The 27269-nt window shown below is 37.3% G+C and overlaps 1 protein-coding gene across 6 annotated transcripts in view; it reads right to left on the bottom strand.

The window, feature by feature from the left end:
- Nucleotides 1–27269, bottom strand: part of PIAS2 (protein inhibitor of activated STAT 2) — an 88707-nt gene that overhangs the window by 30436 nt on the left and 31002 nt on the right. For all 6 annotated transcript variants that reach the window (XM_040632543.1, XM_040632545.1, XM_040632544.1 and 3 more), the window contains exons 3-8: nt 19766–19850; nt 11987–12037; nt 11770–11860; nt 6057–6191; nt 3755–3860; nt 2273–2346 (exon numbers count right to left, since the gene is read on the bottom strand). In XM_040632543.1, coding sequence (XP_040488477.1) covers nt 2273–2346; nt 3755–3860; nt 6057–6191; nt 11770–11860; nt 11987–12037; nt 19766–19850 — 542 coding nt within the window. The remainder of the gene's footprint in view (nt 1–2272; nt 2347–3754; nt 3861–6056; nt 6192–11769; nt 11861–11986; nt 12038–19765; nt 19851–27269) is intronic.

Below are 27269 nucleotides of genomic sequence, written 5' to 3'. Positions count from 1 at the left end.
ACCTCTTATCCTTCCAAATGCTTCCGACCCACTCTGTGCTTATTTCCTGTCACTGTACCAGATCCAGTGTTACTTCCACAGCCAGCAGGCTGCACTCCTTTCTGCTCTCTTCAACCAATACTGGTATTATCTCTTCCTCAAAAACTCCTTTCACCATCTAACTTCTGTCATCCACCAGTTAAATCTGATCAAAACACCTGTCTGGTGCTCTAATTAACATGTATCATATACTATAGTTAGCTTCAACTTCATGTTAACACTACCACAACCTTACCACAGTAAGTACCACTTACTCTTTTTTTTAGAAAGTGCTGAGAAAATCAGGTATGATTTTTTTCAAAAAGCTCAAAAGACAGTCTGCAAAACAGACTTAGTGAAAAGGAACTGTTCCCTATCCTTATTTGGAAGGAACCCTAACCACTCTGATATACCACTTTCACTATTTTGAAAATCTGAGAATCCATTCTGTTGTTCTCATACAGAATAGCATAGTGTTTGAAGAAAAAAAGGAAAAAAGTTTAAAAAAACAAGTGCCATGAAAACAAGACAGAAAATGGAATCATGCAGCCACTAGAACTCCTCAGGTAAGCTATACAGAAGCACTTTCCTCCTGACAGAATAGTCTGCTACTAAAACATAAAGGTAACATGAGTTCCCTTCCCATATAGTGACTATGCCTAGAATATAGCCCGCAATTAACATTAACAGGGTTAAACTGTAAGAAAACTGTCAATATTCAGCTGTTTTTGAGCAACAAAATGGCAATTTCCTGTGTTTCAATATAATAGCAATTTTAACACGAGAGGGAGGAAAAGGGTAATGTGAAGACACTCAAAAGAATTCATGCCTCAAGGTTTGCACACAGCATGGAGGTAGAAGAGGAGGTCTGGGTCCAAACACAAGCCCTCTAGGGCTTCTGCCACCACTTCAGGGCATTAATGCCCCCCCCCACCCCCACCATGCTGGGACTGCAGACCTTCTCTCTGGGTCTGACAACCACAGGTTCCCATTTCTAAGCAATCCCAATTTCATGCACTTCTATTCCTTTTCAATAAAGCTAAGTTAGTTCAAGTTAATGATAATAAATAAATTCAGAAAGAAAGAGATCTGCAAACATCACTTTCCAGGGTAACAGAGAGATGGACTTATAACTAGGATATTTATATTTTAGCCCAATTTGGTATTATGGGATATTGTTAAGGTAACTGGAATAATGTCAGAAGACGAAAATTTTTATCCTTGTTCTACTACTAACTGTGTGATGTGGGTTAGCCAACCACTTTTAGCCTCAATTTCCTCATTCGCAAAATGGGAACAACTCTTCCACACGGGTTTGCTAGGACAGTTAAATTAAGGAGCACATCACTGGAACTCAACAAATTATTCCTTTCTCTCTCCCTCTCTCTGACACAATTCTCTCTCCATTTAAATACTGTACATTTCTCACAATGGTGGCTGGTCATGAGGTGCCCCCAAAACTACATTCCTGGTTCTGTGACTTTCTCATAAAGTTCCTCGCATTTGGAAAGGGTCCCCTCCACCAGCACTGATTTTAAAGAAGGCTTCATCCATTATTCCTGACCTCTCCCATCTCTTTGGTACTCTTAGCAAGGTTACATGTGGTATATATGTCTTCACTTTCTCATGTGAGTTAGTTTTATCTCTCAAAGTAGGATATTAACTTTCTGACAACTTCTTATCAAGTCCTCAGTATTTTCTCCCAAAATTAGCTCAGGAACAAGCACACAGGAGGATCTGAGAGTTTATTTCCAGCCCATAGTCTCTATGTAAAGAGACATAAAAATTATTATGCAACTTAGAAGTACATTACAAACACATTAAGACATCTCAAGCATTGTAACCATTAAACCAGAACCATCAATTAGCACTTATTAGGTGATAGTAATTTTATTGCTATTTTTTCAATACTATTTATATTCTGACCAAAGGAGCCAACGCTCTATTCTCCCTGTGTGTTTACTATTAGCTGTGGATCATCTATAGCAAAAAGCTGTGACAGATTATTCTGAACCTAAAGCTCTCTTCCCTCTTCCATACAATATCCTTTTAGGTCTCTCCTTGCTTAGTCATTGTTTGAAGAACATTTGCATTCTTTAGAATTATGTTTAATCATTAAAATTTTTGAATGGGAAAGTGAGAAAAGTTCAGAATTCTATCATAATGTATCATTCACTCCCACACTTACTTATATAGGAAAATTAGTAATTTATAAAAAGTGAAACACCCCGGGATGTTTTGTTGCTTTACTTACAGGGCACATCAAGGATACCCGAAGGCTAGTTGTAGCAATTTCACTATCAGGATCTGCAGTAAGTTTTTCTTTAACTTTAAAAAGAAAGAAAAAGAATTTTAAAAACTTTTTAATTAACTGTGATATTCTGAACAGAATTATAGAAATATATACCATCTTTTTTAAAGTTTCCCAAACACTTTGAGTAGGTCAAGAAACTACAAAAAGAACACAAAAAACCCCCAAAATGTTAAGTAATAATGTACTGAAAACACAATCATACTTCCAGTATTAAAGAATTACAAATTTGCAAAGTCTAGATCACATGTTTACTTGAATTTTTAAAATTTCTTTTTAGAAGTGAAATCGCAGGTAAGGAAGAGTTTCAAAACAGCAAGCTGTGTAAGACTGAAGAACAATACAACACTTGGGAAAGGAACTTGGAAGGGAGCTGTACTTGGAGCTTCAGTGCCATCCTCACACTCAGGACTTTTTACTAGGGGGTACTGGCTGCTTCCAACAACTATTAAATTTGTAAACCAAAAAGGTCAAACATTCTTATACTACCTTTGACAACTGAGAACTACAATAGATGTGCTAATGTCTCTGCAATTTGATTTACCAGGTAATGTATACAAGTTGCAGTCTCTACAAACAAGCTCACAAATGTATGCATGCTTCTAAGTGCCTAATACCCAACGCCATTATAGAAAAAACGCAAGGAGAGGGGAGACAGTGGAACTGCAGCAGGGCACGAAAACGGAGGGAAGCGCTTCCTTGGCTTCCAGCTCTAAGGAGGAAGACCCCTACTGTGCTGTTTAAGGAGATGAGAATGGTTTAAGTACAAGAAAAGCAACACCATTTCAACAGCCCTCCTTGGCCCCCCTTTCAATCTGTAGACCCTTTTCTCCTTTCCGCTTCATTCAGTGTGGGAGGTAACTGGGGAAAAAATATTCTCTTTCCCAGAAAAATGTCTTGTTCAATTAAATGAATTTACTGAATTATTTCCAGTTTGACTTAGACTTTTTTCTCTATTATTATACATTGTGAAAGCAAAGTACAAAATAAAACTTCTGAGAAGGCAAATATTGTTGATAGATATCAACACTACTTTTTACAAAAAGAGCTTCTTCATTTCAAATTTTTTAAAATATACATTCTATTACACACTGGAGGTTCTGAAGACTAGCACTCCTATTCTCAAGTCAACGTATGCATCAAAATTACCATCAACCTGACATTTACCCAAGTAAGTTCTCATGAAAAAGCCAAAAATCAGACTAGCTGGGATTTAAAACTGATCCTTGGGAGTGATTTCTGAGAAACGTTTTTCAACTTATAGGGTTCTTAGGGTATTTTTAACTCAAAATTCACTTTAGGTTTTTTAATAATTCTTCCCAAATTATTCCTGTATTGATGTATATTTGAGGGTTGCGTTGGTTTTTTTTTTTTTTTTCTCCCAATAAAGCATCTCATATGCTCAGTCTTACAAACATTACTTACTTAGTGCTCTGGAATGATCAGGGTTTCTAATACCTTTCATTTTTAATCTCTGTAATAACATGGCTGATGTGAGCTGTCGTACAAGATATACAGACATGGAGTAATTCTACAAAGAAAGATAATCTGTATTAAAGATGAGAGATAATAGTCTATTTACATAAAATACTTTTCTAAGAAACTCTGGTTTCTAAAAATAACATTCAAAATAACTTTCACAGGAAGGTCAAGAACGGGGAAGGGAACAAAATCAACTCAGCTATTACAGGGAAGATAAAACTCAATCATATTAAAAGTATTTCTCAATCACTTATCACTTTAAAACATCCATGTGAAAGATAACATATCTTAGATCAGTAGTTTTCAAACTGTGTTTCTAATTTAGCAAAACTGATTATACTAGGGCCATCATGGTATGAATGAGAATGTACCCTCCCATGCCCACTTCTAACTGAAATTGTTCTGTTTCCATGTAATAGGACTGTCGCAATATTTTCACTGAAGAATGGGTTCCACTGCAGAAACAATGTCCAAACACCAGTGGTCTGAATTAACATTTCGAATCCAGAGTTTCAAAGTTCTAATTCTGGCAGAAGAGACCACATCATACATGGCCTTGAGCAAATCTTCAAATGAACCCAATATTGGCTTTCTTCTGAGAAAAACTTTGATAAATTAACTCTTGTTTCCAAATGCACATTTTATTAAGGAAGGGACAACTACTATTGTATTTAAGACACATGAAGAAATGATAAAAATCAAAAAGACAAGGCCAGAAAACAGCATCCAATCCCATACCTCTTAGATCTGGCACAAAGGAACCTTCGTTAGCTACTTATAGAGCTATGAAGAGATGAAATAGAATTTTACCTACTTGCTAAAAATCTATCTTATTATTTCACTACATATATTCATTCAATTGATCCTACAATAAACAAAATACTTTTAACAGTTACCAAGCCAAATATTTTAAATATCATTTTTAATGTCCTGCAACAGTCTTTTTAAGTAACTGAATACTCAATATAATATGCAAATTTTAAGTCAATTAATCATTTTAATTACAAGGAAAGAATATTATTCCCATTACACAGCAAAAAAACCTGCCAGGTCTTCAACGTCTACAATCATTTACTCAAAAATCTTTAAGTTAATAGTTACTTCAAAAAGATACATTCTTCTATTCAAATTCCTCCCATAAGCTTTAAAGTATTAATACCTGTTCATTTAACAATGTCCCTTGCATTTGCAGACAATACCCACTCCCAAGATTTTACTTATCTTTAAGTAGGCCTCAGGAAATTAAGCAACTTTGCTAAAATCACAGTGGCCAATTTGGGACTAAGTCAAGTTTTTCTGACTTATCCAGCGCTTCACTACACTGTACATTCAGTTTGTGCAAATGAAAAATACTAGGAATCAGCGCCCTGTGATAATACAGACAAGTTACGGTAAAAATTCAAAACTGAGAGCTCGAGAAAACAATCATTAGAGAGACAGTAATATTTTTATAGTGCAAATACGAATACAAAGATATTCTTTATGTCCAGCTCTGCAACTGCCTTGGTGTTACAACCAAAAAATTCCTGCTACAAACATATGACTCAATTTCTCTGTCCATAAAATAGGAATATTACCCTGTTTATCCCCATGAAATAGCAAGATGTTCAGAAATTAACTGAAATCTCTTTTGACATTCTATTGTTTCTATATATAAACAAATAGTTCTAAAACAGAAATCCCATGTTGTATTAGTCAGTATCCCATAATTGACATAACACATTTGAGACTAAGAATTAGTAGAAAGCCAGGTTCATCAACCTAAAGGTATTGGGAAAATACTGTAATTCTAAGTAAATATCTTCATATGAGATTCCCCACATTATCTGAAGTAACAGCTGTTCATGTAAAGGCTGGAACAGATTATTTCCAACTACATTTAACCATTTCCTCAAAGCCTGATAAAACTTTGTCCCTCTTCATAAATGTATAACACTACCCAAAGTTTCCAGTTTCTTCAAACACTACTTAAACATATACATAAATATAACTGTGATGAAGCCATTTCCTTAAGAAATACCGTAAATACACTCACTTCTTTTCCAAGAAAACGAAGAGATGACACTCAGGAAATCTTGAGCTTTTTAACTCTAAGAATCTCTACATCTCCACCCCTGAACTGAAAATTCCTGCTTCTTAAAATTACAATCAGAAAACTAACAAGTTAGAGCTAGGAGCTTGAGCTAAGAAAAGACAAATCACCTCCTAGTGAGATCACTTTCATGCTACCCAGAAAAATCTTTACCTTTCCGATTTCTGATGCCCAAGAAATGGAAATCTGGTTTGGCACAGCTGAAGATAACCTAACTAAAGATGTAATATTCAAAGGGCGTCCAGGGCGTTTCTGTTCAATCCCATTTTTAGGTGGTGGTGCATAGCCCTAGAACCATAAGAGAGAAAAATAATTTTAAATTCTCTATCAGGGAATCAAAGATCTTCTGCAAGATAGATACACATTTGCCTAATTTCTGTTACACAGATCTAATTTCCGTTACATAGATCCGATATTTTTATTTTATCCTGAAAATCACACAATCTTCACTCTAAGGTCACCAATCCAAAGAGGAAACTAACCTTTTAAAAAACATTATATTTCACAAGTTCAGAAAAGTACAAACAAAACAAAACAAAACAAAACCAAACCCCAGGTTCCACCATTAAAATGAAAGATACTAACATCTTGCCATACTATGAATCTTTTTCCTTTTTATAAACGATAAAGTTGCACCTCTTTGCACTGATTCATCGTCGAACCTCCTATTCAAAATGCATTCAAATACTGGGGATGGGAAAGAGGGAAAACAAAGTTTGGGGATTAAAAAACAAATTCATGCAAAAATAAATTACTGGGACTACATCAAAATACAAAGCTTCTGCACAGCGAAGGAAACAATCAACAAAACTAAAAGATAACCAACTTACTGAGTGGAAGATATTTGCAAATGACATATCTGATAAAGGCTTAGTATCTAAAATATATAAAGAATATATATAACTCAACACTTAAAAAAAAAAAAGATCCAGTTAAAAACTAGGCAGAAGACATGAACAGACATTTCTCCAAAAAAGACATACACATGGCCAAGAAATAAAAGATGCTCAACATCACTCATCATCAGGGAAATGCAAATCGAAACTATAATAAGATATCACCTCACACCTGTCAGAATGGCAGAATCAAAACCACAAACAAGTGTTGGCAAGGATGTGGAGAAAAAGGAATCCTTGTGCACTGTTGGTGGGAGTGCAAACTGGTGCAGCCGCTGTGGAAGACAGTATGGAGGGTCCTCAAAAATGAACAACAGAACTACCCTACAAACCAGTAATCGCACTAGTAGGTATTTACTCAACACAAAAACGCTAATTCAAAAAGATACATGCACCCCTGTGTTTACTGCAGCATTGTTTACAATAGCCTATTTATAGAAATAGCCCAACTGTCCATAAACAGATGAATGGATGAAGAAGAGGTAGTATGCACATACAATGGAATATTATTCAGCCATTAAAAAAAGAAAGCTTGCCATTTGCAACCACATGCATGGAGCCTGTGAGTATAATGCTAAGTGAAGTCAGAGAAAGACAAATACCAGATGATTTCACTCATATGTGGAATTTAAGACAAAACAAATAAAGGGGGAAAAGAGAGACAAACCAAGAAACAGACTCTAAACTATAGAGAATAAAGTGATGGTCACCAGAGGGGAGGGGTGGAGGGATGGGTGAAACAGATTATGGGGATTAAAGAGTATGCTTCTCATGATGAGCACTGAGCAATGTGTAGAACTGCTAAATCACTATATTGTACACCTGAAACTAATATAACACTGTATGCTAACTGTACTGGAATTAAAATTTAAAAACTTACTAAATTTTTTTAAAAATAATAAAAATATTTTATTATAGTTTATAGGGGAAAAAAGAACAAATCAATGAATTTCAAAGAATTATTAAAGTCTTGTGAATGAAAAAAAAATGCTCTCCACTGCCTTCTCCCCAAGTAGAAAAGAAATTGTCATTTTTAAAACCAGAACATGTTAACAAAGAATAATCAATATTTCAATTGGCATTAAATTAGCGTGATGGCTATAATACTGGTATTTACACTTTATTTTATTTTTTTCTAATCATTAAGTATTTGTTTTAAACAGCAAGTTGATTCACATTACATCCATTTCTCAATTACAAGACTTCTCAGTTTGTAATTTTCAAAAATAAAATAACACATTTTTTAAAGATTTTATTTATTTATTTGTCAGAGAGACAGCACAAACAGGAGGGGGAAGGAGGCAGAGGGAGAAGCACGCAGAGGGAGAAGCAGGCTCCCCACTGAGCAAGGAGCATGAAATGGGACTCGATCCCAGGACCCTGGGATCATGACCTGAGCCGAAGGCAGATGCTTAACCAACTCAGCCACCCAGGTGTCCCTACAATAATAATTTTTAGAAAATTAAAATCTCTTAACTGTGAAAACATCTATGTATTGAAAAGCAGATACCATATTTCACTGAATCTAAAATGCCACTGATATAATTTAACTGTGTACCACTGAGAAGAAAAAAAACACTCAGTTAATGATACAACCTAGCATATCACTACTTATTTCTGCATGCATAGCAAAGAAATATAAGCAAAATGAACTGGCTAACATATTCCTTTTAAATATACAGAAAAATCTTCTGAATCACTTTTCATTCAGTCATCAATGCATATGTTTCATGGTACATCCCCAAATGCCACTAAGAGCTCTGGAGATACAATTATTTCTTAAAACTATATTCTACTCCACTAGCGTCACTCAGATTTCCTTGCAGGTCACTGACATCCTTAAATTAACTGCATGTGTTAATCCTAATACAATCTAGATCTTATCAGAATGTACTGATCAAAGCTTTCCAGACAACATCCAGGATTTGGGAACCTTCCTTAAAATGTTCTTAAATCATTTGTTGCTTAAAAAACCAAAGGAGCATAGCTAACCACTCACGCCACAGGAATAACAGCAAGGCTGTACAAATACAGGCAATGACAATACATCACAGCTGCCACCTGGTCATCAGCAACTGTAAGATACCTCTGGATTCTAGTGATGTTAAAAATATGCACGTTAGAAACAATGAAATACAGTATTGGTGGCATTACACCACAGGCTAAGGAACACATTCTATCACAACTAGGGAACCTCCTTCACTGCCTCGTCGGAGGTAGGATAGTAATTATTCAGTGGAAAGGCACCTAACTTGCAATCTACAACTTGCATCAAGACTTTGAAAATCATTAAAAACAGTCTGGGCAGAGAAGAAGGAAGGCAAAGAGCGTATCTTCAACAATGGCCATTACGCTATGGAAAAAGGAAATTGTGTGTGCACCTGCGTCCGCGTGTGTAGGAAGCTTATGCCCACCTAAGTATTCCTCTAGGATTTGCTGTGCAATAAACTAGGATCATGGGCTAGGATGGCACGTCAAACTTCTTTGTTACCTGTCAAAGTTTCTTACAACTGGAACAAAGTCCCTGAGGATCTCCATGGTGGTGAGGAGCTCAATATATTAATTTCCAAAAGGTCATTGGAGTTTCCTCATCTGAGGCTGCAGTATACTCACATGATTTTCATAAACCTGCTTCATGCTAGTAAAGACTCCATATTTCATTATCCCAATCAGTAGCAACTGTGGATCGAGATGTGGTTTAAGGAGTTTTCTATCACAGTTACATGTAAATTTATGTCAGTTGTTCCACAGAAGGTCACAGAGAGCCAAAAAGCCTCTTTGGGAAAGGCTGGCATTTGATCTCTGGGATGGCCCTATCAGGCCAGGATAGCTCCCCCTCCCCAAGCCCCCACTACTTTCTGTTTTTGAAATCCGTCTTTGCCTTTGTCCTAAGGCTCCATTTCTTCACCTCCTTCACAGAGCCCCTGGAGCCATTGCAGGCCCCTGGCTCCAGAGGAAAAGGCCAGACTCATTACACAGTAACTGATATGTTCACAAACAGCCTAATGTAAGTACTGAAGGGTTAGTTGGTGTTTTTTTTGGGAAAAAACCAGCAGTGATTGAGTAACATTCTATCAGAGAAAGTACTCAACTGCATAATTTCTTCTCTCTCAAAAGGACCGAAAGAGTGATAAATTCAGAAATATCCACTGACAGATCTCATGGCGAAGATATCATCCCAAAGCATAACACTGCTCCATTTGGAGTATTGTGTGGAACTGTAACCACCATATTTTCTGCAGCAATGCCAGAGTTTAGGTAGAACCTCACACATTTCAGATCGCCCCCAACATTGGCACAGTCACGTGATACTGGACAGGTCTTCGAGGCAGGTCTAGATACCAAAAAGATCTTCATGGTTAGATCTTTCAAGGGTGATAAGAGTTAAACAGCAACAAAAGTCAAGGTCAAAGAAATTTTAACACGTCTCAGATAAAGAAAACTGGTATGAACAGCCATGGAAATTGTGCAGACAGGCATTCCACAATCTGTGATTTTCCCAGGATTCCTTCGTCACACATGTGGCCACCCATTGGCATCCTTCAGTTCCAAGGAAAACTGCCTCTTCCCTTGGTTCAGATCTTTGTATGATCTACCCAGATAAAAAAATAGCTCCTAAGAACCTACTGTTGCTCATTGCCAGAAACCTGAGAAGCAAAATGTCCCACCTGGGTCTTGAACGAGCATGGCGCCATGTAAGCATTCCCTCTGACCACATCTACTCTTCCTCTGCAATTTTCCTGTTCATCCCCAAAGGACTATCTCAAATATTTCAGCCCCACAGACATCTTTCAAAAAGAGTCAGGCAGTAACAGTGCAGTATTGCTCAAGGTCTTTAAAATTCATGAAATAGGTACTTCTTCTCAGGTCTCTAAATCCACAAGCTATGAAGAGACAAAACAGGACTCCTGACAATCAAGTCAGATCTTCAACTACAAGGGTTGGCTTTGGTCATGGCCCATCTTCACTTTGGGGGGCTCAATGACAATCATCTGGCTCTGGTAGAGCCCAGAATCCTAGACCATGTTGTCCGGCCTCCTCAGCTATTCATCAGTGTTGCTTATATACTTATTCCAGAGCCAAGCCTTGTGCTCAGCAGGGATGCTAAACAGCTCCCCCACCTCCTTCTCTGTAGTCTCTGTTGTTGAAATGGCAACTTAGCATCCTCGTGAAATCACTGTTCTTGCAGCATGTCCTGGGTTCAATGCACCACCACTTTGTAGTGCTTGACAAACAGGCCATGCTCTCCTACTTTTCTGATTCTGGCTTTGCTGGCCTCCTACACAGCTGAACTAATTTACTGACTTATTCCAAGACTCAGTGGAGACAGATATACAATCCAGTTCAACAACTAACTGTTATTTTAAGATGTGACTAACAGGATTTGAAGAGTCCAGAGTTATCTATCAGAGGGGAAACAGGCTGTATCCATTGTATGAGTGTGCGAGTATGTGTGTGTACGTGTGTGTGTATCCCAAGGGCTGAAGCCCATACACTGCTTCACTGCTTAAACAATGGGCTGTCAATCAAATACCAATGCATCCACCCCCCAGGTGTGCACATCAAGGCCCAAACTTGGAATCCTTGATCTCCATGTCCAGTTGCTCCCAGCAGCCTCTGCCCTTTACCATCTCATCCATGGAGGAGGCCCAGCTGATTCAGACAACTACCACAACACGCTGCCCTATATATGTAAGTCCTGCCCTGTTATTATGCCATTTGATATGATCCTAAGAGTCTTTCACAGCCCCTCTGCTTCCTGGCACAAGATGTTCCAGGCTCACCTTTTCCATCTCCCCCAGACCAGGAATCAGCCATTTCTCCAAGAAGTCATGAATCCCTCTAGTGGAAAACAGTATTTAACCTGGATAGTAAGACTGCTCATTGGTACGGAGTTGTCACTGTTTCCTCCCCTTGTGAGTATTTAGACTAAACTTACATGCAAGTCTGGTAAATAAAAACCAACTTACAGGCAAAGGAAACAGCTTCCCATTTACTTTTATACATAGACTATTGGGATAGTTGTCTTCTTGAGGGCAACTTGTCTCTGCCAGGCAAAGTCTGCATTAAAGAAAAGAAACCAAATTATTCTTAAAGAGCGTACCCAAACATGTTTACATATTTCAAGTTCAGGACTATATGCACATAGTTAGCAAGTACAAAATTAACAGAAAATTTCAAACTCACCTCAGCTGAACCTGGACTGTATAATCTCTCCTACCACCTGGCAAAAAATCCCTGTTGGAAAGAGAAAGAAACTGGGTTGAGAAGGCATGACGAGAATTCACAGCAACATTCTCACCAGAAAAAAAGCATTATTAATATTTTTATTCTTATTCCTAAAGATGAATACTACCCTACCAAGAGCACAAACCTTCATCAAAATGCTACAGTGATGCTAACGCTCATTTACTTAACATTTAGTCATGTCTCCACAGCAATGTTAAGGTATTTTCAATTCACAGAAACTTTTCGTGATGCAGTATTTATTCCAATAGGCAACAGATATGGTTAACATGAAAAGCACCCTCGATTCTAAAAGAGTTTACTAAATTAATTTGTTTGCTCATAATGGTTCTTAACCTTGGCTGAGCATTTTAATCATGTGTTTAAAAATATAAAGATCCATTCACTAGACTATTCATCTGGAATACATACTGAGCATTGGTTTGTACAGCAGGTGGTTCTAATATAGAACCAAAATGACAAGCTCAATGACAATCATTTGGCTCTGGTAGAGCCCAGAATCCTAGACCATGTTGTCCGGCCTCAGCATTTCTGTACCATGGCAACTTTATAATAAGTATCCAATTAAGGACACAGAACCTTTCAGAATTTCTACACGAGAACCTAATAGAGTCCCATATAAAATACTTATGGCACTGAACCTTCCAAAGCCTTGCCACTCCAAATGGGGCCCACAGTGAAGCAGCATAGAGACTGTTTGGGAGCTTGTCAGAAATGCAGAATCTCAGGCCCTACTGCAGACCTACGAAATTAGAACCTGCACTTTAACGAGACCCCCAGGTGACAGGAATGTACGTTACAGTGTAGAAATATTGTCCTTAGCCATTATCATCAATCTTGGACTCTGTCAAAGAGAAGAGTACTGAGAAATCAGTCCTTTTTTAAGAGTACATTTGCCCTCCCCTTGCTCTAACTGGGCCACTCTCCTGTTTCACTATGTTCACTGGAAGGCAGTTACCGCAGTGACCAGCTTGAGTTCTACAGTCCCAAACTTGGACATATGGACTTAACCTGTCTGTGCCTCTGTTTCTACATCTATTAAAGATGGAAAATTATGGAGCTGCTGTGATGACTAAATGTGTTAATAATACATGTACAGTGCCTGGATGTATAATGTGCCCAACAAGTATGAGCAGCCGGCTATTATTAACTCTGCTTTTACTTTCCCTCGACAGTAGCCTCCACTCTTCTCAAATGTCTATTCAAAACATCCCCATACCCTAGACAACACTGACCTCTTGTGTGAGTAACCCGTATCATCCCCCTCAAGTAAATCAAGAACCATTTATTTCATAGTCTGTGTGCTGGCTCAGCAACAAATAAAGACACAACATTTGCTTTCAAAAGGTCTCATGCTAGTAGATAACATATATATACAATTAAAATGTGGCAAATGTGAGAGTACATTAGGAAAAATAGGTGCTACAGAAGAGATACAAGTTTAACTTTGTCTTAAAAGTTCAACCCAATTATCACAGTCCAACCAAACTAGAAAGTAAGGTTTGCACAGCAGCAGGTCTGCCTATTTCTACTTAGACACACTTCCATCATTAACAGTGGATTCACCAGCGCAGATTCTCAGCAAAAGGAAAGGGTGAAGATCAATCAGAGATACCTAACAAAATCTTGTTGGGTTAGAAAACATAATATGAAAAAAGAGCAACAGCAAAAGACATAACTAGAAAGAGAGATGGGAAAATAATATAAAGGGTTTTAAATAGCTTGCCTAAGGATTGATACTTTATGCCAGTAAGGGAAATTAACATAAACTGGGAAATGCAATGTGTTATATATCTTCACAAACATGAGGAGTAATGAGTAAGGATCTTCTAACATTCAGTTTCTGCCAGTCACTGTTCTGGGAACTTTCACATGTTCATCTCATTCATCAGATATAAAGCAGGCATTTACTATATGTCAGGCACTGCGACAGGCTTTGAGAACATAAAAAGAGTAAGATGTTGTCATCAAGTTCGTAAATTCAAGGAGTCAAAAAAATGCATTGAAAGTTTAATAGAAAATAAGTAAGTAGTACAGTGAGACAAAGTGTGTGTTTGGGGAGATCCGGAAAGGCATCACAGAAAAGCTAAGACTAGAACTGGCCCTAAAATATACCTCAGGTTTGCCAAGCAATTGTATCTGCAAAAGATGAGGGCTCGAAGGCTACTTAAATGTAAACATCACTGAGTGGTATTTAGGCATAAAAATGGACGGAATTAATGACTGACTAGATACAGAAGGCAGGATACGGAAGGGGAGCCCCTGGGGTGGGGCCCAGGTTTTGGAACAGGGGAACTGCTACTCACCAGGGTAAGAGGTAAAGCAAGTGATGACGTTCAATGCCCCCAGCCACTGAGTGAGGTGGTGATTATTTTTCCTATGTTACGCTGGGTAAGTAAGATTCAACAGGCTTTAGTAACTTACCCAGGGGCTTACAGACAGGCCTAAGTGGTTGAGCCAGAATTCACACTGCAACTGGTGTGCAATTCACACTCCAAAGACCATGCTAGCTTCCTCAAGTGCAGAGTTGCATTCAAGTTTTAAATCGTGAAAGAGACATAAAAGAAGGATCAGTGGAGTACAGCAAACTGACAGGACGTGGAGGATGAAGTGTGGGATAACACAAAGAGGGCTCTGTCTGGGCAGACCCCATGCCATTAATGAAATGGGTAGTGGGAGGAAATATACCAAGCACAAATCTCCTTGAAGCCAGTCTGTTTTTTCAACTTTGCACCCCTGGTGCCGGGAACACTGCCTGGATCATCATAGGTAGTCAATAAATCTATGCTGTGAGACTAAATGAATCAATGAAAGAATAAAAGATAAACAAGCAAGTTTGGGAGGAACACAAGTTCAATTCTGAATGTGCTGTGTTTGATGTACCTGTGGGTCATCGAAGTAGGAACAGTGAATATGGACTCTGGAGCAAAGTGGAGATTTTGCAGCCACCAATATAAAAATAACAAAGCACATTCATGAATACCATCACAGTAGTGAGAAGAGAATCACAGACTGATTCCTGGGAACGTGTAAGAGAAGTCAGTGTGAGAAGCTGAGACAGCATGATTAGGGGAACAGTAGTTGCAAATGGAAGGGGAGTGCTAAAACCAAGAAGAGAGCTGAACTCACTGATCAATCTTCACAAGATGTAATATAAAAAGAACAAAACAACCCGAACCTGAATGTATTCGAGCCTCATTCAGACCTTACTACCACGACAGGCCAGGGGAGAAGCTGGATGCCCCGCAGTGCTTCTCAAGTTTGTTAAACACCAGAAACACCTGGGGAGCTTTAAAAACTGTGGTCCAGCCTAAGAGAGTCTAACTGAATTGGTATGAACGAAACACGCGTATTTAGATTCCTAAAAGCTCCTCAGGTGATTCTAATATGCAGCAAAGTGTGAAAACCACGCATAGAAGTTAAACGACACCGACAAGAAGTACCTCTGGATCCAAATCCAGCCATGTGTAATATGCTACAAAGTCAATGAACCGCTTTTGTCAAAGAGAGTGGTAAGAAATATTCTAAGAGCAGAAACAGAGCTCTTTAGAGAAGTGATCAATTCCAGAACTGGGGCAGAGAAATTACGAAATGAACCTAGAGCACCCTGTGGTGCCACAAAGTAAAGCAGTACTCAGAAACAGGTGGAGACGTACCAAAGGGCACCGAAGCCAACCTGAAAGATCAGCCAATGGCCAAAGGTAGACCAGTTTGAACAACATAAATTATCATAGTACTGCATTATAAATGCAGAGCACTCAAGAGCCTACACAGATACAAGTAAACGGCTGAATAAGTAAACGGGGGAGAAGGGACAGCTCTTCCTTGTGAAAGAATAACTAATGTGAAAAAGAGTAAGGACAACAGAAAATCACACCGTTGGAACAGAAGAGTGTTTACGACAAAGTAACTGCTGAAGGAAAGATCCATCAGTGAATGCTAAATCAGTGGGCAAAAATTTGAAGAGAAACAGAATATGTGCCTTGTCTCAAAGTATCTCCCCCAAGATACTTATTACTAACAAAGGAAAAAACAGCAACTTAAATGCCAAAATCTAGTAGAGAGTACCTTACCCAAGTGATCAAGGTTAAAACTGCCAAAAATTAAATGTATCATTATTATGTGGCCCAACATGATACACTAAGGAAGAGCATGTAACTTGAGGTATTTTTGCCAAAAATGCATAATTTCATGACAAAATATCAGAAAAACCAAATTGAAAAATATTTTATAAAATACCTGGCCAGGACTCTTCAGAAGTATCAAAAGTTATGAAACTGTCACAGACTGAAAAAGACTAACATGGCACTAACAATTAAAGGTAATTTGGGATCTTGAATTGCATCTAGGAATAGAGGTTCATTAGCATTAAAAAAAAAAAAAACTGGTGACATCTGACTAAAACCCTATAGCATGGTTAACAGTATTATACCAAGGTTAATTTCTTCATTTTGGTAATTGCACTATGGTTATGCAAGATGTTAATATTAAGAGAAGCTGGGTAAAGAGTATATCTATTTTCATAACTTTTCTATCAATCTATAATTACTTCAAAGTAAAGTTTTTAAAAATCTTGGGAGATAAAGAAGTCAAAAGTAATTACACGGGCCATGTATAAACACTGAAACAACTAAGAAAATCTGAATATAGCCTAGTCATTGTTTTATATTAAGGAATTCTAATTTTACTATGATTATATTAAGAATTAGAGATCTATCTTGAGGTATTTCTAGCTGAAATTATATGATGCTTGTGATTTGCTTTAAAATATTTCAGGAAAGGGGTGCCTGGGTGGCTCAGTTAAGGGTCTGTCTGCCTTTAGCTCAGGTCATGATCCTGGGGTCCTGGGATCCAGCCCCATGTCCTTGGCTCCCTGCTCAGAGGGGAGTCTGCTTCTTCCTCTGCTCTTCCCCCCTGCTTATGCGTGCCTGCTCTCTCTCTCTCATAAATAAGTAAAATCTTTAAAAAATATGTCGGGAAAAAGCGGGGGTTACATACAGACTGCCAAAATGTTGATAATTATTGAAGTTAGGTAACAGGTACCAAACTTTCACTTCCACTTATCAGGAAGAAGTTGATTTTGTATTATTTAATTACATGATTCTGAAAAGGTTAGGCTTTGTCTATATGTGTATGTGATTTATCTTGTTTTCTTTGGAAGGAGGATTACAAATAGCTTTTTATTTGTTTTTAATTTTTATACATAAGATACGTAAAATTTATCACGTTAACCATTTTTAAGTGTATAGTTCTGTGGCATCAAGTATACTCACACTGTTGTACCACCACCACCAACATCCAGCTCCAGACATGATCAAAATGTTTAGTTGAGATTTAAATTTTAGTCACTCATTTTTGGACTACTTAATAAATTCACATAGTTCAAACTTCAAAAACATACAAAAAAGGACATAAAGTGAAAAGACTATCCCAACTCTGGCCCTGGCTATCCAATACCCCTGTACAGAGGCAGCTGATATTTGTCCACACATATTTTAGACACTTAAGCAAATTACACACACACATACCTTTTTAGGGCAACTGGTAGTATACTATTCACAATTTGAAGCCTTGTTTTTGGCACTTAAAAATGTATCTTGAAATCTGTATCTTTAAATCTAACATACTCTAAATAATCTCCTTCCCTCAAAGACCCTTCCTTCAAAGACCAACGCAACACTCTTGAAGCTTTCCCAGACCACCAACATTAATAGTAATCTCATCCTCCTATAAATCAGTTATTTGTAGTTACTAAAATTGGATCTCTTCATCTGACACCTTGCAATGCCAAGATCAGTTTATGTATATGAGCTGGTTCACTAACAAGAATGGCCATGTTATATAATGTACCTAATATTATATAATTGTATCTAATACACAGTAAACGATCTCAAGCAAGGGATCATCACTAAGTAACAAAAAAAAATATTGATGATAAGGTTTTGGATATAAAATATAATTTTAATAATATAAATACAATTTAAAAATTTTCAATTTATTCTATTTATTTGTTAATTGGTTTATTACTATCCCCAAGATTGCAAGTACTTCCAAATTTACAAAAACCCACTGCAATGTCTTGCCCCTGGTGAAAATGAACCACATCAAGCTACATTCATTTTACTTCTTCGATAATTTTCTCCTCTGAATTTTCTGTTTTCTGAAACTCCTATTATTTTGGATATTGGATCTTTTACACTAATCCTTGTACTGTCTTTTTTTTTTTTTTAATCCTAGTTTTCAACACTTTTCCCCTGCCTGTGGAAGAGGCAGTCTATCTATGCAATACTCTGTGAGAGATCAAACTTTACAGGGTCAGAACATAACAATTATTTGAGATTTTGACAACAGCACTCTCACCCTCTATATATCCGTAAAGGTGATATGTGAAAGAATCTAAAACTTTGTCCCAGACTCTTCCACTAAAGAGAGCGTCCTCAAGATGTTACTGTGCTTTGAAGAGATGTGAGACCCGTAAGTTTGAATTCACCATCTTAAGAGATTGACCAGGCACATGAAGATATTAAACACTAAAAAGTCCAATCTTAAAGAATTTATGTAATTGTGCTGAGCACAGAATTTCCAAAACTTAACTGCAGAATCCTTATTTTTGTAAATTATTAACATCTCAGAGAAGATGAGCATTCAAATGAATAGCTGAAAGGAGGCAAAAGACCTCTAATTTGCTCAACTCTTCTACTTTTAACTCTACAATCCCAGAAAAATCATTTAACCTCCCAGAGCCTCCATTTTCTTATACTAAATCTTTAAGAATGCAATTTTTAAAAGTCACATACGTATTATTAACACCAAAGATGACTATTTTTTAATTGGAAAAGTATATACTACATATTTCCTTTTCTTTCCTCTTACATCTTAGTTCATTTACTCTTTATAAATGTGTCTATTTTAAGTTTCTCCAATTTTTCTAAATGGCAAAGCTAAGAGTACTTTTCATAATCGTTTTCAGATTTCTACTAATTTTATGGTCTAGGTGACCACATAGCTCAGAACAGTGCCAGTTTATTAATAATTTTTCTGGGATAAGAACATGATGTCTACTTTAACTCTTGAAATGCCTCAGTGGGAATGATAAAGTTTATGGACATCCTATCTTTGTGCTGTTGTCACAAATTCTTTTTTATGTTGCTGTATTTGGAATAAAATTTTCATTTAAAAAAGTTACTGCCAAAATGTAATTCAAAAAAATAAGCTGGGGTTTTAGTCAAAGGTTAAAACTGTTTTCTAATACAGAGTATTTAGTAAATAATTGGCTAACTTTAGTCAATGCTTGCTTAAGGAACAGTCCAAATGTTACGGACTGTGTCTCCCCAAAATTCAGGTTGAAGACCTAACCCCTCAATCTGACATATGTGAAGATGGGAACTTTAAAGAGGTAATTACAGTTCAATAAGGCCATAAGGGTCGGTCCCTCACCCAGTACAAATGGTGTCCTCGAAGAGAAAAACACCAGGGATGCACAGGCACACAGAAGAAAGGACAAGTGACGCGAGAAGGCAGCCTCTACAAGCAAAGGGGAGAGGCCTCAGGAGAAACCAAATCTGTTGACACCTTAATCTTGGACTTCAAGCCTCCTGAATTTTGAGAAAATAAATTCTGTTGTTTAAGCCAGCCAGTCTGCTGTGCTTTTTAACGGCTGCCCGAGCAAACAAATACACCAATATTCACGAAGAAACATATTCCAAACATTCCTCTTACCTGGATATGCATATCTCTCTAACTTGCTGAGGTGTCAGAGCAAAAATAAAAAACTTCTCTTGAAATCGTTGAATACTGCTTTGAACTGGGGAGGGAAAAAAAAGATAACATTCCAATATCCAATATCCAAAAGATAACAGATCCAAGGATATAACCATGTGCAATAACAATGCATTTCTGATCAAGAGTCTGCCAAATTCTGAAATATTTACGGTTAAAATACTCCAATATAAAGAAGTAATAAACTGCAGTCATCTTGGAATCATGAAAGCAAAGTCACTGTAAAATAGGCTCAATTTTAAGCATTTAGTCTTTATTCTAAAACGCCGATTATAACATAGTCAAAATATAACAAAACTGTTCAAAATTACATTTCATCTTGACTATAGCATTATCAAATGAAAGTTTGAGGAAGTCAAAAACTACCCCCCAGAACTCTATACTAGATTTAGGTGATCTTTCGTTTATTTCTTTGTTGTGTTCTGTTTTCAACCCTTTATATTCAGCTACACAGAACATTCATATAAGATAAAATTTTAAACTTAAAACTTCTAAGTTGATCAAATGAAGATACATAATTATTTGTATATAATCTAATTAAAAAAATTACCTAATGAAGTCACCCTTAATTATGTTATTAAAAATTGAAATCTATTTACTTCACAAAGAACTTTATAACACATTTATCTTGATGTATTATTCAATGATGTTCTAGTGCTCATTAAAACAAAATAAAGCAAAAGCTAATATAGAGAACTTTTGCTTCCTAACAAGTACCGCAACAACTGACAAGGCAAAAATGGCTCTTGTGTGTGTTACTGGCCACAGTTTTCCTGATACATGAAAATAAATAAACAAGATGCCAGTTAAATATCCAATGTCAGAGGCCTTCCATCCACAAGTGACACCAAATCAAGAAAAATATTAACCCCTTGAGTAAAACACTTTTCTTTAAGCACAGTTTATTATAGCAATTATGCGCCTAGAAATCATGTCCTAAAGTGGCACATATTTTCCCAGAACATTTAAAAAAAAAAAAGCGGGGGAGAAAGAGGAATGCAGTTTATGATGAAGGCCTAAAAATGGAACAAAATGCTAGGTCACAAATGTGAAGTATGGGGCGAAAAACACAAACACACAGCCACAGCAGTAAGTCCCTCCATTTCTTCAATCCTGTTCACTCCTCGACTCTTTCTTGTACAGATTTCACTTTCTACTCTCTATCCACAGTTAAGGTCACCAATGACCTCTTAACTGTCAAACTAAATAACCTCTGAGATTAGAGGTGAACACACTGCATTTTCAATCAGAGTTAATGGTATAAGCACTCAGTCTACCCAGTCAGAAACCCCAATTGTCTAATATAGGTACAAATGGAGTCCCAGAAGGAGAACAGAAAACAGGGTATTTTTTAAAAAAAAGTTTCAGAAATAGTGAAAGAACACTGATTAACTCATTGGCGGGGGGAAGCCCTTACAGATCAAAGCTCAAGCAAAGTAAATACAAAGAAAGATACTAGTCACATCAAAATCAAACTACTGCAAACCAATGATGACTATAAAATCTTAAGAGCAGTCAGGGAAAAAGAAACATTACATACAAGGGAAAAACAATATGAATAAAGGCAATGTAAGCCAAAAGTCATCTTCAAAGTGGTGAAAGGAAAAAACTGTCACTGGAAAATTCAATACCCTTCAAAAACAGGGTTAAATAAAGACTTTTAGATAAACAAAGACCAAGAGAATTTTTGAAAGCAAATAAGTAATACAAGTAACATACAAGGAAATTGTCAGGATAAAAAGAAATGATACCAAATTCTAAACCAATTTTCAGGAATGAAAACCACTCTGAACAGTAAATAAGTGGTAAAGGTAAAAGGATATGTTGTTTTTTCTTATGATTTCTTTAAAAAGATAACTATTTAAAGCAAAAGTGGGGCAACTGGGTGGCTCAGTCAGTTAAGCGTCTGCCTTCGGCTCAGGTCATGGTGTCAGGGTTCTGGGATCAATCCCCATGCTCGGCTCTCTGTTCAGCAGGGATCCTGCTTCTCCCTCTCCCTCTTGTGCTCTCTCTCACTCTCTTTCTCAGGTAAATAAATAAAATCTTTAAAAATAAATAAAAATAAAGCAAAAGTAATGGCATTGAAAGGAAGGATTTTTAAGACAGGAAGAAGGAAAAGATATGACAATAGCAAAAAGGATAGATAAATGAAATTATCTGCCCAAGAGCTGTGATTCTTGCTTCATTCTGATAAGGTTCATTAACACAGATCTCCCCAGAGACAGATTCATTCCTTGTGCACCAAAAATGTCAGGTATCTACTACTGCAAAGCTGGGCGCAGGACCTTCGGTCAATTCACCCAGCGTAAATACGCGTATCTGAGGCCTTGCCTGGGTGACTGGAGTCAACCCACCCAGAACAGTATCTATATACCATGAAACTTGCATTGAACCTGGAAGACTTCCATAGTCAGCATATGCCAACATTTATGTACGATTTACAGAACTTGCAGCTTAACGTTAGCAGTTTATATCTCAATACATTTTTGCAGAGGCTTTTATTTTTCTGACACAGTTTTGAACTTATTATTTGATGCTAAATTTTCTGTCCAAAATATTAAATACCACATAACTACCCTGTTTCTATGAAAAAAAATGGATGTTTCATCACTGTGTACCAGGAACTTACAGCAACAAAAAAACAGTGCATATGCTAATAAAACCCAATTTGTATTAACACTGATAAATTTTATACAAGACAATTTTATGACAGAACAGCAGACAAAATCACACTAAATGTGCCATGAGGTAAACCTATTAGCTAGACTGTCGTTTTAATACAGATCAGGAGAAGGAATGGCAGGATATAAAGCAGAAAGATGCAGGTTTTGCACTGTATTTTCTTCCCATTAGTGTCTCCAACTTGGGATCAGAAAACCAGTTCTACACAGACCCCATGAACACTTTTACCTTAACAGCAGCAAATGACAAAGGAAAAAGACCATGACTCAGGGACATGAATCAGACATGACTTGATTCAAACCCTTTCCTTTTTTAACAATCCTCCATAAGGTAGATTCTATTTTTCAAAGACAGCTACAACAGTATCTCCCATCATGCCCTTCTTATAACCTTGGCATTGTTTCAGTGAAGCAGTGGGGTCTCTATCACCCTCCCTTTGAACTTGAATGGTTCTTTGTGACTGCTTTAATTGATGGCATAAGCGATGCTATATAACTTGCAAGGCTAGATAATAAAAGCACCATGCACTTTTCCCTTGCTCTCTGAGTCACTCTCTTGAGACCCAGCTCTCATGCTCTAAAGAAGCCCAAATTAGACCACAGGAAAAAGCCTTACACAGGTACTCTAACCAATAGCCAAGCTGAGTCCAAGCCAACAGGTAGCACAGACACCACACACAACTGAAGATGCCTTCAGATGATCTGGGGTAGCCATCAAGTCACCCCCAGCCCCTAAATCTTCTCAGCTAACACCCCAGACATCTTGGGGTGGAGACAAGCTATCCACACACTGTTGGAATTTCAGTTCCTAACAGGAGAAATCCACAAACATAGTAAGATGGTTGTTTTACACCACTGTACTCTGGGATGGTATATTATACAGCAATAAGTAAAACTATGCCACAATTTCATGAAGTAATTTTAGCATTAATCTTAGAAATTCCAAGTTCTATCATTATGTCTGGCTTCATTTATAATTACTAACTGATGAGGCCTGCTGATATGACATAATACTTATGACTATTCTAGGTTTGTGGATATTGGTTCTTTTTACCTTTTTAAGCGTAATTGGACCCGAATATTCCTGTATCCTCATCTTAGCCCTACTGGTTATTACCCAAGTGATAGGAAATTCACATAAGATCTTCAAGTCCTTCTTTACTCCTCAATTAAAATGGGAATAACATTTTGCTCATCTGCTTGTTTTTAAGATTTTATTTATTTGAGAGAGAAAGAGAGCGTGCATGCACTCAAGAGCAGCGGGGGGTGGGAGGGTGGGACATGGAGACTCTGCACTAAGCATGGAGCCTGATGCAAGGCTCAATCTCAGGACCCTGAAATCATGACCTGAGCCTAAATCAACAGTCAGATGCTTAACCGACTGAGCCACCCAGACACCCTTCATCCGTCTTTTAAAGGCTGTTTTGTGGGTGTCATGACCTCAGGATCATGAGATCAGGTCCTTCACCAGGCTCTGCACTCAGAGCGGAGTCTGCTTAAGATTCTCTCTCAGGGTGCCTGCGTGGCTCAGTTGGTTAAGTATCTGCCTTGAGCTCAGGTCATGATCCCGAGGTCCTGGGATTGAGCCCTGCATGGGGCTCCCTGCTCAGTAGGGAGTCTGCTTCTTCCTCTGCCCCCCCCCCCGCTAGTGCTGGCACACGTGTGCTCTCTAATAAATCAAATCCTTAAAAAAAAAAAAAAAAACTCTCCCTCCCTCTCCCCACAGCTCACAAAAAAAATTTTTTTAATTTAAAAATAAAGACTGTTTTGTGGATCGAATGCAATAACATACGTGAAAGCATTCTGAAAACAATATGGCACTATACATATGTGATGTGTTTTCAGTTCCAGAAGCCCTAATCAAAAATGTCTGCTTTTAAAGATACTAAAATTTCAAGGAAAAAAAAAGAACTACAGTCCAACAGATGCATTCTGCCAACTATTTGATAATAATGACTTTTTCTTGGTAAGATATTCAGGTAGAAAATATCTTAACATAACCTAAAAATGTTAACTACCGCTTTTAACTATTGTTAGTAAAATAGGAAACTTCCCAAGCTCCCCCACCACAGAAAGTTATAAGGACACCTTTTGATAAACTGGTTCCTATTTGGTCAAGAATGCTTCCTAGCAATGAGTGCCTAGGTTAACAGGAGCTTATAAAACAGGTCACTCAGGGAAGAGATAAAGCAAGAAGTTTTATAGGCAGTTTTGTGGATGTCACGGCTCAGTCTGGCTAGTCTATCCATAAAACGACTCATAACATGACAACGAATCAGTTTGTTAGACCGCATCGTCTGAGATCTCTACCCCGAGCTGTCTGCTGCCCTGTCACCCGTCGGTTAACCACACCAGTGCCGCCAGTCAGAGTATTCTTACTTTATTCCTCTTCCCAGCACATCTCCGCACCGAAAGTAGGGAAACAACCCTCAAACATGTATAAATAAAATTACACACAAAAATAATATTCTCATACAGTTATAATAGAAGAAATAAATATAAAAAGTTCTGTTCTATATTCGCCAATTAGCCCATTTTTGGTAACTCGTTTCTTAACACACTGGAACAGGCATACAGAATGCTTTCAATAAACACTTAAGTGATTCTATATTCCAAAGAGTTTACAAATAGTTATCACTGAACATTGCTTTACATGAACACTTTTTAAATGATAATCCTATATATACACCCAAATTTTTCTAATTTAATGAAATTCACTCAGAAACCGGAGTCATTTGGAAGAATTTTACCTAGACCGAAACCATCACTATATTAATAATCCTCAGTGATGTTTAATATGAAAAGACTTTTTTCCCTATACAACAGCTGCAAAGATCATGTGGGAAGAGCAGAGTACTAAGGATTCATGCTGCTTATAAAAACAGTGACTTTAATTCAGAACTTTGAAACAGAATAGTTACCAATTTTCTAATCACTAGAAATCATTCATTTCCTTTACCCCAGTCCTCTTCTTCATCCTCCATATCCTCTTAGTCATTAAGTCCTGCTTTCTAAAATTTTCTTATCAACTGCTTCTTCTCCCTTTTCACTACCACCATCCTACTCAGAACTATTATGGTTGGTACAAATAAAACAGCAACAGTGCCTCTCTGCGTCTCCCATCAGAATACAAGTGCGGAGCTGGTCACCCTTAGCATCACTATCATCACCCTTCCTCTGCTCAAAAATGCTCAGTAGCGTCCTATTTCAGAATGAACCCAGTCTAACCTCCCTTACCTATAAACGTCTCCATAACAACGGCCATGCCTCTTCCCTAGCAAACCTACACTTCCAGTATCTCCCCAAGTCTTACACTCTATTCAAAACAGTTTCCTCAATCAGGTCTCACAACTATGTCACTTTCATTTCTACTCCTGTGACTACTCACAGTTCTCCCCTTTCTTGGTATTTCCTCTCCTATAAATGCCATCAATTCAAAGTAGACAAATTCATACTTCAAAGCTCCTTCATGTCTCTCTCACTCCTACTCCAAGAAGTCTTGACTGACTTCCCCATTCTTTAGGCCAATACAACATTTGAGTTTCAGATACACAATTTATAGTTCTTCATCATACAGGTACATACCTCATTGCTACTTGGCTCTCATGTTAACACTACTTCCCCAACTAGATAACAAATTTCCTAATGGCCATCTCATACTTCTGGCTTCTTCACAATTAGACCACACGACCATATCCAAATCAAATCCTCACTATATACTAGTTAACTGGGTTAATAAAAATGATGTGTATAGTGTCTGAATTTATCCAAACTCCTTAGGAGTAAGGTTCTATTTTAATGGCTTTCTATTAATATGCACATCACTTTAAACCTGTTTAACTGTACCCAAAAGCTTAATGAGTATTTCCTAATATTCAGGGATTTAAGAATATGAAAAGATGTTGATCCTCATTAATTTCTCATCTTTTAGATTAAAAATTAAAAGACCAATAATAAATTAAAAGACCAATGCTGATGAGGGTATAGAAAAAATAATACACTCATACACTGCTGGATTATAAATGGGCACAAGGCTTCTGAAGCAACTGCTGAAACAAAAGCTGAATATCAAAATATTAAGTACTCATACTCTTTGACCTAAACTTCACAGAAGCATTATACTTCATAAACACTCACCCAAGTATTCAGAAGCACATATGCAAAAATGCTAATGGCAGCAATGTCTAAAAAACTGCAAGAATAGTGGCTACAATGCTGGATACTAAAATACTTTCAAATTAATAAAAAACTGAAAATCACTGAAAATGCCCATCAATACTAGTTAAGTGATGTTACATATACAAGATAACAGATCTATTTAGCCCATAAATCTATAATATATTTCCAGGAAACACTGTTAAGAAAGATTATCGTGATGCAGAACTCTGGGAGGTGCTACTGGCAGAAGATAAAAGTAGAACAGTGTCCTCTCTCACTAGAAATGTGGCAGAGTGGCTCTGCAGTTGGAAACAGCTTTTTTAATGAACAGGAAGAGAAAGAAGGTGACATGACACATGCAGCAAAACAGTTTGCTATTGATACAACTCTATCTGGGCAATATATGACATTATGAGGGACCTTCCCTTTCTGTTCTATTTCTATGATGTTTGATTTTCAATTACTAGCATAAATTACTTTTCTAATCGGAAAAGCACAATGAAGAAGTTTTAAGGAATTAAAGGCTCAAAATACACTGAAGGTATTTCACAAAATACCAAACAGCTAGATGTATCAACATACAATGCTTATAAAACAGAGTGAAC

This window comes from Ursus maritimus, unplaced genomic scaffold, assembly GCF_017311325.1.
Source record: "Ursus maritimus isolate PB19 unplaced genomic scaffold, ASM1731132v1 scaffold_18, whole genome shotgun sequence".
Taxonomy (NCBI): domain Eukaryota; kingdom Metazoa; phylum Chordata; class Mammalia; order Carnivora; family Ursidae; genus Ursus; species Ursus maritimus.
Note: the sequence above shows the minus strand (reverse complement) of the source record. Positions and strands in the feature narration are given on the sequence as shown.